This window comes from Sebastes fasciatus, chromosome 13, assembly GCF_043250625.1.
Source record: "Sebastes fasciatus isolate fSebFas1 chromosome 13, fSebFas1.pri, whole genome shotgun sequence".
NCBI lineage: Eukaryota > Metazoa > Chordata > Actinopteri > Perciformes > Sebastidae > Sebastes > Sebastes fasciatus.
In genome coordinates, this window is record NC_133807.1 from 25,139,089 (window position 1) to 25,156,046 (window position 16,958).

The 16,958-nt window shown below is 42.0% G+C and overlaps 3 protein-coding genes across 4 annotated transcripts; 2 read left to right on the top strand and 1 right to left on the bottom strand.

Annotated features, from left to right (window-relative positions):
• Window positions 1–849: 849 nt before the first annotated feature.
• On the top strand, window positions 850–6,740 carry LOC141780950 (uncharacterized). Its single transcript, XM_074656422.1, has 4 exons — window positions 850–1,407; window positions 3,514–3,650; window positions 3,738–3,843; window positions 3,926–6,740. Exons 1-4 carry the CDS (start codon window positions 1,146–1,148, stop codon window positions 4,540–4,542), a joined length of 1,122 nt encoding a protein of 373 aa, XP_074512523.1. The 5' UTR covers window positions 850–1,145; the 3' UTR covers window positions 4,543–6,740.
• Window positions 6,719–11,628, bottom strand: LOC141780946 (uncharacterized). Of its 2 annotated transcripts, XM_074656419.1 has the most exons (5): window positions 11,534–11,628; window positions 11,167–11,422; window positions 10,947–11,059; window positions 9,434–9,536; window positions 6,719–9,332 (listed from the first exon to the last, which is right to left on the bottom strand). In XM_074656419.1, exons 2-5 carry the CDS (start codon window positions 11,399–11,401, stop codon window positions 8,509–8,511), a joined length of 1,275 nt encoding a protein of 424 aa, XP_074512520.1. In that variant the 5' UTR covers window positions 11,402–11,422; window positions 11,534–11,628; the 3' UTR covers window positions 6,719–8,508. The 2 variants fall into 2 exon arrangements, with proteins under 2 accessions (XP_074512520.1, XP_074512519.1); XM_074656418.1 differs by having other exon boundaries at window positions 11,167–11,593.
• Window positions 11,629–12,603: 975 nt separating this feature from the next.
• vac14 (vac14 homolog (S. cerevisiae)) lies at window positions 12,604–15,901 on the top strand. The gene has a single exon (XM_074656416.1). The coding sequence runs from the start codon at window positions 12,769–12,771 to the stop codon at window positions 15,124–15,126; it is 2,358 nt and encodes a 785-aa protein (XP_074512517.1). The 5' UTR covers window positions 12,604–12,768; the 3' UTR covers window positions 15,127–15,901.
• The last annotated feature ends 1,057 nt before the right edge of the window (window positions 15,902–16,958 follow it).

Here is a 16,958-nt window from a genome sequence, read left to right on the forward strand (position 1 = left end):
ATATATCACCTAAATTATTATATATAATTATACTAAACCTTATAATTTCCAGAATTCCGTAATTTTACATGCTGTTTCGTTTCCAACTGTCACTCATCTTGTCTGCTATACGCGCACCGCTCTCCTCTCTCTTTCTCTCCTCCTCTCCCTCCTGCTCTCTTCCTGTAGACCGTCAGCGGTAGCGCACCCCTCCCTGCTTGATGGTATGATCCTTGTCTTTCGTCACCTGATTGGTCGCACGGACATCATTAATACAACATTCAGTCACAGTCAGTGCATGGAGTGCCCGTGGTGCGGAGAAGATTGTCCTATCATTCTGCCTTGAATTAAGTAAGGAAAAAAAAAAACGGCTCTCGGACGGGAGCCGGCTCTTATGGTACGTGTCCACAGGATCCGTGGTTTCCACACTTCCCATTTATTGTCTATATAAGCAGCATTGCAATGCATTCTGGTAGCATGGCGTCGCGATTCGAGAAACGGAGCGTCACGACGCCCACTCCTCATTTGCATAAAGTTGAGGGCTAGTCTACTTTATGCAAACCATGGGCGTCCGACACGACCCGCCGCCTCTCTAAACTCCTGAGAAACTTTTAAAGTAAACGTTGTCGATCCAAAATAAAGACAGATTTAGCAACTGCATGGATTATTTCTCGCCTCAAATGTTTTCAGAAACACATTTCGGTGAACTATTTTCGTGAAATAAGAGAAAGTTTACAAACGAGCCTCCATGTTGGTCTGATTTGAAATCCGGGATTGGACAGCCCACAAGGGAAAGCGTTTGTCCAATCAGGTGCAGCCTGAAGTATTTGAAATAAAGCCGGGAAAACGTCACCGCCCAGTATTGGTCAATCATCTATCGTGTCACCCCCTAGCGGCACGCCCACCAAGCGTCCAATGTTGGGAAGCGTTGCGTCCCCTCGCGATAAAAAACGCCCCTGTGGACACGTACCATTATCGTTCTCTGAAAAGAGCCGGCTCTTTGAACCGGCTCGTTCGCGACTAACACATCACCATTACCCACAATCCCTTGCGGCTCAGCTCTATCTAACTGTCTCTACCTTCTAGCTAACGTTGAACCTCATAATAATCTGATTAAGGATCAACACCGCTACAAACATTACTAAATATTCAGCCTCTCTGTCGAGATGATGTGCGACACCACGAACCGGAGCTTTCGGGCGCAGCTAGCCGCCGTCCTGGATAAGCTGACGAAGGCTGCTCTGGTAGAGATAGGCAGCCTGGCTGATGAATGCTCCTCCGTCCTTCACACCGAGATCTCGCTGCACAAGACGGAGAACGAGGCGCTGAAGAAGAGATGCTACCTGCTGGAGGTCCAGCTGAGAGCGGCCAGGGAGCAGCACACCTACCCGGGACATGTCAACAGTATCAGCCGCAGACACCCAGCAGGTCAGCACGGTCCGACATCTACACAGACAGTCTATAGGCAGCAGACCGTTAACTGGTAGGAGCTGTCAGTGTCACAGCAGGATAGTTGGCTTTATGTAGACTAGTTATGTAGACTACTCAGCTTTATGTAGACTAGTCAGCTTTATGTAGACTGGTTATGTAGACTAGTTAGCTTTATGTAGACTAGTTATGTAGACTAGTTATGTAGACTAGTTAGGTTTATGTATACTAGTTAGCTTTATGTAGACTAGTTATGTAGACTAGTTAGGTTTATGTATACTAGTTAGCTTTATGTAGACTGGTTATGTAGACTGGTTATGTAGACTAGTTATGTAGACTAGTTATGTAGACTAGTTATGTTTATGTAGACTAGTTAGCTTTATGTAGACTGGTTATGTAGACTAGTTATGTAGACTAGTTAGGTTTATGTATACTAGTTAGCTTTATGTAGACTGGTTATGTAGACTGTTATGTAGACTAGTTATGTAGACTAGTTATGTAGACTAGTTATGTAGACTAGTTAGGTTTATGTAGACTAGTTAGCTTTATGTAGACTAGTTATGTAGACTAGTTATGTAGACTAGTTATGTAGACTAGTTATGTAGACCAGTTATGTAGACCAGTTATGTAGACTAGTTATGTAGACTAGTTAGGTTTATGTAGACTGGTTATGTAGACTGGTTAGCTTTATGTAGTCTACATAAAGCTAACCAGTCTACATAAAGCCGACAAGTCTACATAAAGCTGAGTAGTCTACATAAAGCTAACAAGTCTACATAAAGCTGAGTAGTCTACATAAAGCTAACAAGTCTACATAAAGCCAACCAGTCTACATAAAGCCAACCAGTCTACATAAAGCTAACAAGTCTACATAAAGCCAACCAGTCTACATAAAGCCGAGTAGTCTACATAAAGCTAACAAGTCTACATAAAGCTAACAAGTCTACATAAAGCTAACCAGTATACATAAAGCTGACTAGTCTACATAAAGCTGACTAGTCTAAATAAAGCTGACTAGTCTACATAAAGCCAACTAGTCTACATAAAAACGACAAGTCTACATAAAGCTGACTAGTCTACATAAAGCCAACTAGTCTACATAAAGCCGACTAGTCTACATAAAGCTGACTAGTCTACATAAAGCCAACAAGTCTACATAAAGCTGACTAGTCTACATAAAGCCGACAAGTCTACATAAAGCTAACCAGTCTGGTTAGCTTTATGTAGACTTAGTTAGCTTTAGAGAAGACTGCAGCTACCAAAAAAAGGTGCCAGTACCCCGTTTCAGCTGTTGCATGACATGATCATCGCATGTGTCTTGGATATATTTAGATGTATGTATGTATATATATATATATATATATATATATATATATATATATATACCACTTCAAATTTGTGTATGCATTGCATTACATGGTTAATAAAAGACTTCTTATATAGCTATTTATACAAATCAAATTGTGCACAAATATAATATTGCACACATACAGTATGCTACATTAAAACCAATTGATGAATCTGTTGGCCTACAGATTACATTTGATAATGAGAAGGAATACAACAGACAAGGCCATAATGTGTGGACAAGACTGCATTTATTGAGCTCCAATGATGCAGTCATATCACCATGTGGTAGGCTACACCATGTCAAATCAACATAAATTGGGTGTAACTGAAAACTTATATATATATATATGTGTGTGTGTGTGTGTGTGTGTGTGTGTGTGTTTTATGTGTATATATATATATATATATACACACACACACACACACACACTGTATGTGTGTACACAAGATGTATATATATATATACACACTGTATAAATATATTTGTGTGTGTGTGTGTGTATATATATACACACACACACACACTACTGTATGTGTTTACACAAGGTGTATATATATATATACACACACACCGTATAAATATATATATATATATATATATATATATATATATATATATATACTCAGTTACTGTATATCCAGATCTGCATTGGTCAGCTCTTAACATCCAGTCTAAAAACTCAACATGAATGCTGTTAACTTTTATTAGATCTTGATTACCATCTATAGGAGGTTCACATCTGCTTCTTCTTCCAGAACAGCAGCAGCCTGCTCCAGCCATCGATGGAGTTTTTGGGAAGGACTGGTGCATGGATCTGTGGAGAGAAGAGAAACTCCCCTCTCAAAGGAAAGAGACGGTGGAGCCTGCTGCTATGACGAGCATGGGGCCGCAGGTCAGTGACTCATCCACCAACTGGTTTCCAATGCAGTCTGACCGAATGATGTGTTCAAAGCTGATTTGTCACATGTCTTGTTGGCAGGCAATAGACCTAATGGAGAGAGAGCCTGATCTCATCTTTGTCAAGGAGGAGATATATGATGACCATCCTATTGGCCAGCACATGAGGCTCACAGATAACAGAAAAAGTAAGATTGGATTTAAATCTAATCTAATCATTATAATCCAGATAGTTTCTGTGATTTAACTGCTTTTGTTCTCATTCGACAGTTGTTGGGATTTTTGACGAGGACAGCATGCTTCACAGATCTGTCGATGAGCTGCAGCTTCACTCCGGGGAGTTAAATAACTTCCCCATGACGGCCGACAGTCAAGCACTACAACGCACTCAGCCAACAATTATGGACAAGCTGATAGACGACGCAACAATGAGCACTCTGGTTGACAACACACATCCTCCCTCAGTCACCGCCGACTACTCTATAGACTACACGAACAGTATGCACATGAATGCAACCAAAGAACTCATGATTCAGTCAAAAACTGTGAAGCCGATTAAGCGGTTCGAGTGCTTATTCTGTGGGAAACTATTCAACTATTTGAGCAGTTTGAAAGTCCACATCCGGCGACACTCTGGCGAGAAGCCGTTCAGTTGCACGGTCTGCGGGAAGCGGTTTGCTCAGAAAACGTACCTGAAGCTGCACCAGCGCGTGCACTCGGGGGAGAAGCCCTACAGCTGTCCAGACTGTGGCAAGAGCTTCTCCCAGAAGAGCTCTCTGAACATACATCTGCGAACACACACCGGCGAAAAGCCTTACAGCTGTGTGGATTGTGGGAAATGTTATGCATACAAGTACGGTTTAAATCACCACCAGTGTTTCAATTGACTGATCAAACCGCACGTCTAACTCTGATCTGCTACTTCTACTGAAGTGCTCTCTGTATTACTCAAAGTGTTACAACGTGTCTATACGAAACTCAAGATTTGAAATACTCCCATCTTGTCAAAGAAAGGCTTATTTTATAGCCTGTATGGTTAACGGTGCTGCTGTAAAATCTTAGTTTGTTTGATGTGTTTTTAGCTTTATTGCTAAGAGAAATGCTGCAGCAGCCAAACAAGGGTACAGAGAATATTACGTCCTTTGTAGTCTACTATTTGAATTGCTGGGATTCAGTTTATTTAGGGGGTTCATTGTTAAATTTGTGATGCCCTCAACAAGCCTTTAAAAAGGTACAGTATGTAGGATTTGGGGACATCTAGTGGTGTGGTTGCAGATTGCATCCAACTGAATACCCCTCCCCTCACTGAGACTGTGGTAATGTGAGCCGCCGAGTGCAAAACCGCGGTAACGCCGTTCGCCTTGCTCAGAGGTCGTCACCATAATAACACTACTTTAGGGCCCAGATACACCAACCCGACATCAAAGAACAAGCGGCGACAAAGGCCACCAGTTACGTTACCTCACGTCGTTTTTGTTTTGGCCAAAAAGTTGCACTGGAACACACCACAAAGACTAAAGCCGACAGCCAACTACTACGTACATTCAACGTCTGCGTGAGATGAAATAGCTCTCCATACCAGCAGGCGGCGGTAGTACATGAAACAAAGCAGCGTCTGTCGACCAGATGGCCATGTCACTGTGAAAATATCCATGTATTAGGATGATCAGATGAGATGAAGATGAACAATGAGAAGGGCCTTCGGTGTTTTTCCTCTTGACTTTACTCGTTGGCTAGCTTTCCTCACGTCCGTTTCTCTTCTCGTGCACTGATTCCTTTAAGCTGAACCACCAATCAGAGTGATTTCTCTCACCGACAGCCTCCGCCACCGCCACCGCCGCTGATTCAACATGCTGAATCAGACGAAAAAACTCCAACACGGGCAGACTAGAGCCGGCGGTGCGGGATACACTGAAAAAAACTAGGCCGACAGAGGGTCACGGAAGGCCGACCGTCGGCTTGGTGTGTCAGAGCCTTAAGGAGCAATAGCAGTCAGACGGCGGCTGGTGGTACCACGGTTTTGAACTCTGCGGCTCACGTTACCACAGTTTCACAAGCGTGTCGGAGAACTACGGTGACCTTCAGCTAACTTAAAAACACGAAAGGCTCTCTCTAGAGCCAGTGTTTGGTTTGTCCGTTCTGGACTGCTGTAAAAACATGGTGTACTCCATGAAGAGGACCCGCTCCCTATGTAGATATGAAGGGCTCATTCTAAACTAACGAAAACACGATTCTTAGTTTCATAGTTATGAATATTATATTCCATTTCTGCTAATAGATCCCCGAAATGTTACACACTGTTCCTTTAAAGTCAGTTTCACATCAGTATTGATAAGCGTCATGGATCAGATGACATATTTGCTGTGACAAAAATACTTCCACTTTATACTCTGCATGTTGTCATACGGTTAGGGGTAACGTATTATACCTCAGTTTCATATATTTCATGCCACAAAAGGCCTGTGTCAAATAATGCCAAAATACTTACTTTGGACAAGTGCTCCATTGTTTGCACACATGTAGCATAAACCTTCAGAACTACCTCTTCACAACAATGTAGAAGTCAAACAAGTCTCACCACTGCTTTATATTTCACACGTCATGCCTCTTTTCTTGGTATTTAACTGTCTCTTTGAAAAAACACGACTGTTTAAAGTGTTGTTGAAATGGTGTTACTGTTTGAAATAAATGTATTTGTATGGCTGCATCATAAAAATTGTGTTGTCAATGTACAGTCAAGCCAAATTTCTGTGTTTTTTTTCTAAATGTGAATCATTTCTGTTCAAGAAATCATATATTTTATTCTGTACTGAACCGTCATCTCACCTACACAGACCAATATGTACTACGCAGCTATTTTGCCTGACAGATGATCCCCTGAACAGACCACACTGAACTGCCCAAGAAAGAAATCTCACACCTGCATGCTCCTTCCAGCCCCATCACATGTTCATTGTTCAGACTGTCAAAGTTGTAAAGGCTTAAAAACTTTAAGTTCAAGGCAACTTTGGTTTAGATTAGACAAAAAAATAATTCATACTTTAAAAAAGGAGTTATATCAAATAAAGGTTTATTCAAATGGCAATTCATGTGTTTTATTGTAAAGACACAAACAACTAAAACACCGACGTGCTTACCGCTTAAATAAATGGAAAAAACTTTATTAAAAGTACTACCGTACAGACTACAAGTTATTAAAGACATCTACCCTGACACTAATGTGAGAAGTAGCACATGACGCATTCAGATAAATAAAGCTATTCAGTCCCTGACAGGTTTTAGAGGGTAACTTCTGTGTTTCAAAGAAAAATCCTATCTTTCTATTACAGAAGCAATTCCTAAAGTCATGACTGTGTCCTATCCTATCTCAGACCTGCTATCTTATCTTAAGATATCCTAACTGTACATTTGATTCTTTAATCAGCACAGGTCCTGTCATGCCTGTATCTTTGATAAGAATGCACCGCTGGTAGGCTACTCGAGATGGACAAGACAAGATATCAAAGACGGGCGTTCAACTTTTGTTACGAGGAGTTGGACGCATGACTCGTAAATGGTGGAGGAGAGGAAACACCACCTTTTTTTATCAATTAAACAATTAATTAATTAATTGTCTTGGCAGTTGATATATATATATATATATATATATATACCCATTAATACATGGCCTGGGAATTGTGTCATACAATTTTAATCGCCTTTCAATCATTATATTTCGCTGTTCACGTCGTTCCCCATCTTCATTGTCATTGCAGATCTAGCAACAGTTCTGCTGCCATTTTTGGCAGTTATTTTGAATTCAGGACGTCTTAACTTAGTATTCCTAACTTGGGAAATCTGTAAGTTAGGACGCTTCTGTAATAGCAAAATTCTTATCCTAAGATAAAATAGGATTTAATGCAGTTAGTAAACATGCTACTGTAATACCAAACATCCAAAATGTCATCCTAAACTGAGATAAGATAGGAAGTTTATGTAATGAGGCCCCTGGACCCTATTTTCACATGTTTTTGTGTCTAAGTGACTAATTGGGACAACATTTTCTGAAACTGGTCCAGTATTGGGGGAGAGCGCTGTAGATGGCAGCTGCAATGTGGTGCTATTGGGGCAAGCTAGCAACGTCATTTACGTCCACCTAAAGTGCTGTTTTTTTCTTTCTTGGAGAACGCTATAACCGGCAGCTGCGAAACAAGCCGCGCGGGCAAGTGAGCAGCATCAATGTACCATTACGTCCACTATGTCTTTGGCAGATTGTTCTTATAAGTGTCTGACAACATTAAGGAAAGGACCCTACAGAGAAATAAAAAAATGTTCTTACCTTGCGCTTGATCAGGTCTGTTTGTTTTTGTGTCCAAGTCCCGCTTAAGGAGAAGTCTCGTTGTGAAATCTGAATATCCGTATACTTTGGCTCAAATAAATATGGGCAGCCGTCGAATTCAAAGACCTCATCCACATTGTGGAAATCATCTAAATATTCAGCCATGACACTGAAAATATTTTAGCTGACACTAAGCTACGCTTTCTGTAGTCTTCCGGAAACAAGTCACCTGGCTAGATTTCAAAACGAGACTTCTCCTTGAGCGAGACTCTTTCTATAATGTCAGACACTTAAAATAACAATCAGAGCCTGTAATGGCAAAAAACAAGCAGGTTTAGTGGACGTAAATGACGGTGCCAGCTTGCCCCAATAGCACCATATTGTAGCCTTTGAGCAGCTGCCGTCTACAGCGCTCTCCCTCAATACTGGACCAATTTCAGAAATGTTGTCCCTATTAGTCACCACAACATGGGAACATAAGGTCCAGGTTGAAAAATACCAAAGTTACCCTTTAAACCTTTAAGGTGTCTCCTATCTATGGGATCTCATTGTTTCTGTGTGCCAGTAAATGATGGTTGAGGTTGACCTTTTGCGTGAACGTCTTCCCACATTTACCACAGTGGTACGGTCTCTCTCCAGTATGGATACGGAGGTGACACTTCAGATTGCCTTTCTGGCTGAACCCTTTCCCACATAGGCCGCACGTGTGTGGTTTCTCTCCCGTGTGGATGAGGTAGTGAATACTCAGAGCCGATGGGTTTGCGAAGGTCTTCCCGCAGACCTCACATGACTTACTGTCTGTCTGAGAGAGGACTTGAGGCACGCAGGTGTGAGACTTGAACTTGTTCTTGTAATGAAAATGTTGCTTACAAATGTGGCAAAAGTTGGACTTGTGTGACTTCATGTGTAGCGTTAGAGTGCCCTTGTGGAAGAACGTCCGGTCACATATTTGACAAGTGAACTTGTTTTTGTCTGGATCTCTGGCGGTTTCTACATTAAGCATATTAAAGTGTGAATCTTTCTCCAGAGCAGTGCTGTTTTCACAGTCGTCTGCAGATAAAGTGTGCAGTTTGTCGTGGCTGGGTCCACCTGCAGAGTTCATCAGTGGCTCTTGATGACTTTCTTCAACGAATTGTAAATCATAGTCATCCTCCTCCTCCTCTTCAATTGGAATGATGTGAGTGCTGAAGGTCTCCTCTGTGTCACTAATGGATATCAGCTGCACGGTCGGTTCTTCAACACCACCTGCACACACAACCGGTTCTCCAGCCTGATAAACTGACAGGCTGCAAGCGCTGCCATCGGCCGAGTAACCGACTGACAGTAGCTCTGGCTCCTCAGCCATGCTTTCTTCATGTTCTGTTGCATAAAAATACAAAGTCAAAACACTCTAAAAGCATCTAAAGCGGTTACATCTGCGTTGTGTATTCCTTCATGCCAACGCTCCTTCACTCTCTCACCTTCCATACTGAGTGTTTCCTGCTGGAAGCTGCTAGTCACGTCCTCCACATCCTCCTCTTTGATCTCAGTCACAGTGATTTGGTTGGACAGCGTCGCCACATACTGAAAAAAAAATGGAAAAAGTCAAAATGTTAAAGTGTTCAGGAACATTTTCTGTGACAGCAATGCTTTACAAGACTAGAGCTGAAATGATCAGTCGAGTAGTCAAACGGCGGAAAATTAATCGGCAGCAATTTTGATAATTGATTAATTCTTTATGTCAATAATCAAGGAAAAAAGGTAAAAAGCTTCTCTGGTTCCAGCTTCTCAAATGTGGTGATTTGCTGCTTCTCTCTTCATTATAGCTTTGTAAATTAAATCTCTCTGGGTTTTGGACAGATGGTTGGAAAAAACATAAAAAATATAAAACAATAACAATAATGGAAAATAAGTTTTGAGCTTTTTCCTAAAGTTATCAACAGAAGTTGCTTGTCTTATTTGTGTTGGGAGTTTGTACCAAACCCTTGGTACATAACAACAGAAGGCTGCTTCACCTGTTTGTAAGTCATTTTTAGTACATTGAGCAAATCAGCGTTAGATGACCTAAGGGAACAGTTTGGAACATACCTAGATAAACAATAGGAGATGTGTGAAGGTGCTACACCATTTAAGGTTAACGTTACAGGTAGCCAGTGTAACGCTAGTACTGGTGTAATATGTTCTCTTTTCCTGTTTTTTGTTCAAATTCTTGCTGCTGTGTTTTGTACAAGTTGCAGCCTTTTAATGTTTTTTAGGTAACCCAGTATAGAGTGCATTACAGTAATCTAGACAAGAAAATGCAAAAGCATGGGTCAAATTTTTGGCATTTTCCAAAGAGGGGTAGGGTTGAACTCTTGCAATATTTCTTAAATGATAAAAAGCCATCTTTGTAATGTTGTTATGTGATTTAAAATTCAGCCCAGAGTTAGGAATAACACCCAGGTTTTTTTTTTACTTCAGACTTATTCTTTATTAGATGTTTTATAGACAAAAGTTGTAGGATTTCTTATATTTTATGATTTATTGATTTGTCAAAAAAACTTAACATTGTTAAATGCAGCCCTTGATGTCACATACAGTATGTGTTGTTTTCACTTGCATATTAATATTAAATTATTATTCCAAGGTGTACGGTTTTTGAGATGCTTTTACCATTATTTCCTGTGGTTTTATTTACATTATATACAATATTATTTTCCTGAATTTGTATTTCCTAAATTTGTTGAATATTGACATTATATAACGACATGAATATACACATTTATAACATAAATAACATGGTTCAGACATTTATCAGGACATCTATACACTCTCTCCCTCAATTATGGTTACTTTTCAATATGCATTTGCAGAGTTTTCCATTGCAACAAGAAGAACAAGGGCATTTTTTATGATTAGTTTGAATACTTTACATTTAAACCTGCATATTAGCTGCTCTACTGCATGTTGGAAGCCTGTAAACACTTGTTTATTGCTCTAACATCTTCTTCTTACCTCCTCAGAGGACTGTGGGGAGTCTCTCTGCAGACTATAAGGGTCTCTGTCTTTCCACAGATTCATGCACCAGTCTTTTCCAAAGATCCCCTCTATGGTGGGCGACCCAGACACTGAAGGGAAGTCAAACAATAAGAGAACAACACATCAGAAACAATGCAGATGGTCTCTCTCTATTCAAACCATGTGAGCTTGTTGGTCACAGTGTAAACAGAAGTACCATGAGCGTCCCCGTCTCTGTGGCAGACAGTTTGTACACCTACGCTGCGATAACTTTTACACAACGACCCGGGCGGCTCGTCGCTTCTCCCGGTGGCCGCCAGCTCGCTCTCCAGACCGGTCACCTGCTCCTCCAGAGCGGAGTTAGCACCGAGGAGCTGAGACAGACCCAGCCGGAGCTCCGCAGAGTCCTCGTCCACCAGCTTGCAGATCTGACTCAGAGCGGACCGGGCCATCGTCTCCAGGATGGAGGAGAGCTGCGAGTGAAAGGGAAGACGGCTCGACATCTTTAAAACCGTCTGAGACAACCAGCTAGAAGATAAAACAAAACAATACAAGAGGCGAAGCTGCTGCCAGTTTGAGCTCACGGGTTTCTCCACGAAGCGGGACCTAAATAAATGTAGCAACCCGTGACGTGTTTCCGGCGGATGTACCCGGTTAGTTGCGCTTTATTTATTTATTTATTTAAGTTTTTATTTATTTATTATTATTTTTTATTTATTTATTGAAGATAATTCATTTACAAACATTAAGGCATTGTAATCTAATCTCAATACTTCTAACATACAAGGCACAATTGGATAGGAAAGATAACTTAAATTATAAAAAAAATAATATAATAACAAAAATAAAAGAGGGTAGAAAATAATTAAAGGAACAAAAAAAGAAATGCATAAATAAATAAATAAGCCACAAAGCTTCCTGGTTTGCGAGTGAAACAGTTGTGTTTTCTGTAATAATTTAACATAAATCACCAAACACCATTTCCTCCAAGTAGATGTTGTAATTTATTTAGGTCAGAGAGGGAATCAAAATCTTGGAGTTTACATTTAATTTTTTTTTCCTAATTTCTTCATATTATGTGCTACATTGTAGCAGGAAATGTTGCTCTGTCTCCACCTGTCTCTGTGGACAGAGCTGACACAGCCTGTAATACTGTCTGTGACAACCATCTTCACCAGCTAAAGATAATAAAATTCAAGAGGCAACAGTACAATCAAAGAACATTATATTATTAATCTGATTATTCTCTTAGCTAAATTTCAAATACATGAAGCCAAATTTAGTAAATCTAAACCTTCATTTTTTGTATTTGAAGATGAAACCAAACAATACATTAAATTGATTCTCTCCTCCGAAACAAAAAAGCTATTAAGACGGTAACTTTATGCACCTCCTTTAATATATTTATCTAAATGTTTATTTTCCCTGGCTTTGTACTTGTAAGCTGTTTATCCCCTGGCATCTGTTATTTTGTCTTGTTGATCCTTTTACAGTTTTGCACATGTTTTTGTAATTTAACCTGTATGACCAGTCTGTGAAATAAAGGCAATAAATATATATATTTTTTTAATTCAAGAGGTGAAGCTGCAGCTGATTTGAGCTCACGGTTTCCTCTTGAAGCGGGACCTAAATAAATGTAGCAACCGTGACGTATTTCCGGCGGATGTAACCGGTCAGCTGCGCTTTATTACAAAGCTTCCTGTTTCTGCGAGTGAAACAGATGTTTTCTCTGATAATTCAACATAAATACGTGCTGTTTTTTATCTCGTATGAACGCGTAGTTAAGTAGAAAGGATCCGGTACAACTACAGCTGCTAACATGAACACAGAAAAGGACTTTTCTCCTCTGACGCCGAACATCGTCCGAGCTTTGAATGACAAACTGTACGAGAAGAGGAAAGTCGCAGCTCTAGAGATTGAGAAGCTGGTTCGGGAGTTTGTGGCTCAGAACAACTCCACTCAGATCAGACATGTCATCCAGATCCTGGCCTCGGAGTTTGCTCTTTCCCAGCACCCCCACAGCCGTAAAGGGGGTCTCATTGGCCTGGCAGCTTGCTCCATCGCCCTGGGCAAAGACTCAGGTCTGTATCTGAAGGAGCTCATTGAGCCTGTCCTCACGTGCTTTAATGACTCAGACAGCCGTTTGCGTTACTACGCCTGCGAGGCTCTGTATAACATAGTGAAGGTGGCCAGGGGGGCTGTGCTGCCCCACTTCAACCTCCTCTTTGACGGGCTCAGCAAGCTGGCGGCAGACCCAGACCCCAATGTGAAGAGCGGGTCTGAACTCCTGGACAGACTCCTGAAGGACATCGTGACAGAAAGCAACAAGTTTGACTTGGTGGCGTTTGTGCCCCTGCTCAGAGAGAGAATCTACTCCAATAACCAATACGCTCGCCAGTTTATTATATCCTGGATCCACGTCCTGGAGTCGGTGCCGGACATCAATTTGTTGGACTACCTCCCCGAGATCCTGGACGGGCTCTTCCAGATTCTGGGCGACAACAGCAAGGAGATCCGCAGGACGTGCGAGGTGGTGCTCGGGGAGTTTCTGAAGGAGATTAAGAAGACGCCGTCCAGCGTGAAGTTCGCGGAGATGGCCAACATCCTCGTCATCCACTGCCAGGTCGCGGATGAAGCGAAGCTCACCAACGACCTGATCCAGCTGACGGCGATGACCTGGATGAGAGAGTTCATCCAGCTGGCGGGCAGAGTGGTTCTGCCGTACTCCTCTGGCATCCTGACCGCGGTGCTGCCGTGCCTCTCCTACGACGACAGAAAGAAGAACACCAAAGAAGCAGCCAGCGCCTGTAATCACAGTCTGATGAAGCTGGTGACGCCTGAGGATGACGAGGATGAAGAGGCGAAAAATGGAAGTGCGGGGTCGCCGTCCAGGGAAGACGGCCAACCTAAGACGGAGGCAGACGGCAACGATATGCTCAACGCATCGCAAGAATCTGTCGGTTTCAGTAACATCAGCTTCTTCACTCCAGCGAGCGCCGACAGGCCTCAGGTGACTCTGGACCTGGACGGTATCGTTCAGGTGTTGGACCGACACCTCCACGACTCCTCAACTGGCATGATGACCCGCATAGCCGTGCTCAAATGGCTCTACCACCTCTACATCAAGACGCCGCGCAAAATGTTCCGCCACACAGACAGCCTGTTTCCCATGCTGCTGAAAACGCTGTCGGACGAGTCGGACGAGGTGATACTGAAAGATCTGGAGGTGTTGGCTGAGATAGCGTCGTCTCCCGCCGGCCAGACGGACCAAGTCGGCTCCTGCGACAGCACCGACAACAAACTGGAGCTCAAGGTCCCGGAGAGCGCCAAGACGGGACAGCAGCCCAAAGCAGCGGACTCGTCCCCCTCCACTCCCAGCATGAACTCCTATTTCTACAAGTTTATGATCAACCTGCTGAAACGCTTCAGCCTGGAGAGGAAGCTGCTGGAGAACAGAGGGGCGTTTATCATCAGGCAGCTCTGTCTGCTGCTTCACGCCGAGAACATCTTCCACTCCATGGCCGACATCCTGCTGAAGGAGGAGGATCTCAAATTCGCCTCCACCATGGTTCAGACGCTCAACACCATCTTGCTCACCTCGGCCGAGCTCTTCCAGCTGCGCAACCAGCTGAAAGACCTTCGCACTCCGGAGAGCTGCGCTCTGTTCTGCTGCCTGTATCGCTCCTGGTGCCACAACCCCGTGGCCACTGTGTCGCTCTGCTTCCTCACGCAGAACTACAAGCACGCCTACGACCTCATCCAGAAGTTCGGGGATCTGGAGGTGACGGTGGACTTCCTGATGGAAGTCGACAAGCTGGTGCAGCTCATCGAAAGCCCCATTTTCACCTACCTGCGCCTGCAGCTCCTGGACGTGGAGAACAACCCGTACCTGATAAAGGCGCTGTACGGCCTGCTGATGCTGCTGCCGCAGAGCCAGGCCTTCCAGCTGCTCTCACACCGCCTGCGCTGCGTCCCCAACCCAGAGCTCATGAGGACTGTGGACGAGTCCAAGTACATGGACTCGAAAGGGCAAGCGGCGTCCAAACGTGCCTCTCACGCTCTGATGGATTACGACGAGCTGCTGCAGCATTTTGACCGCGTTCAGAGCAAACACCTGGAGGTGCGACACCAACGCTCCGGACGGGCCTCTGATCACCCCGACAGGAAGCTGATGTGATGTTATTGTGCCATCGTGACCTCTGACCCTTGAGGACAGAGAGAGGAGGGAAAAAGGACAAGAACTATATATATATATTGTTGTTCTGGAAAAGAATATTAAGATGATGAAGCCAAAAAGTATTAATTATCAGAGGACTGAATATAAATCGTCAAGAAAAAATTATGTTTGTAAATTGAGAATGTTATGTAACATAAAACATTTTAAACACACTTAATACACGCCAGACTATACACATGTATATTAATAGTCACTATTTACTGTGAAGATTTGGAGAATGTACACATAATCTCATTCATCAGAAGTAGTAGTAGTGGTGGTAATGTGACCATATCCTGAGTTTCCATCATTCTGTCAGAGGCTGAGATTCTTTCCAGCTAAATGAAATGTTCACAGTGATTTAAGTGTATCTGACATGCGTTTCAGTGGTAAATAGCAACACTTCGGTCGTTTAATGTCCATGTGAACCACAGTATTTCCACGCCGTATCCTGCTGAGCAGTATGAATGGAGCATGCATTCAGGGTTGCCTTAATCTCTCTGTGTGGAGTATTGACCCGGCTCAGCTGGATGAACTCTGACACACATTCTGGGTGGGCCCACGTCGTTGCACCTCGTTTCTTTGTTAGCTCAGTTGATCACAATCGTCACCTCCAGCTTTTAAATCCATTTCTTTCTTATATATTATTCAGTAAATATGTATTTCTCCTTGTACAGTGTCTGTTTTCTTTGGTCATTGCTGTGTGGAAATCAATAAAGTGGACCATGTGATTAAAGATGCACTTTTTTTCCCTCCCATATAGCTGTATGTTAAACTAAACTTTTGTTATTAGAAGTAAAGTGTGTGTGAGGGGAGAAGAATGCAGCAGACACATTAGTGGTTCTACTAATGACCTTTTTCCTATCTGTGTTACATCCGGCAGCCTTTTGAAAACCGCCTAGTCGATATTTTGCTCTGGATTTATTATTATAATTAGGCTCATTATACATTAAGCTCCGAATATCCATTATTAAATCACTTTTACTTCCTTAAATTATGTTAATGCACTGCGGTAACTTTGCCTTTAGGTTTCTACTGTGATTATGAGCTTGTAATACAGACAAGACTTGATTTGCATTTAAGAGGATTTGCTTTAGAATATAAGTGTCTTTCACCTGTTTAAATGCTTCTTAAACCTTAAAATAGACCATACAGAATATTAACCATGCTGAAAATTACATAAATATGTAAATTAAAAAGGAATTGTGTTTTAGACTTGGCCAATAAAACAATTTAGTTTTGGTAACTGTAAATAGCACTTTCCCTATCTAAAGACAGGCATGAAAATAATTTAAACTCAATTTTCGTTACAAGAGTACTAATGACCATTTTCCTATCGGTGATACATCCTGCAGCCTTTTGAAAACAGTCTATTTGAGATTTTGCTCTGGATTTATTATTCAAATTAGGCTCATTCAAGGACCAAATGTCCATTATTAAATCAATTTTACTTCTTTAAATTGTGTAAATGCACTCTAAGTTTACACTACACAGTTACTTTCTACTGATATTACGAGCTTGTAATACAGACAGGACTCTATTGAAGCTGATGAATAGTAACAATATGGCATTTAAGTGATTCTTAAATCTTAAAATAGACGATAAAATGATAACAGTACTGACAATTATGTAATTACGTAAATTAAAAGTAATGTGTTTTAGACTTGCCCCTAAAAAATTCAGCTACAGTAACTGAAATATTCCCTATTTAAGGACACAGAAGCAAAGAATACATTTTTTGGTAGCATGGTTTGAAACTGAGCTGAAAGCTTCCTTTAATGAGCATGTTGATT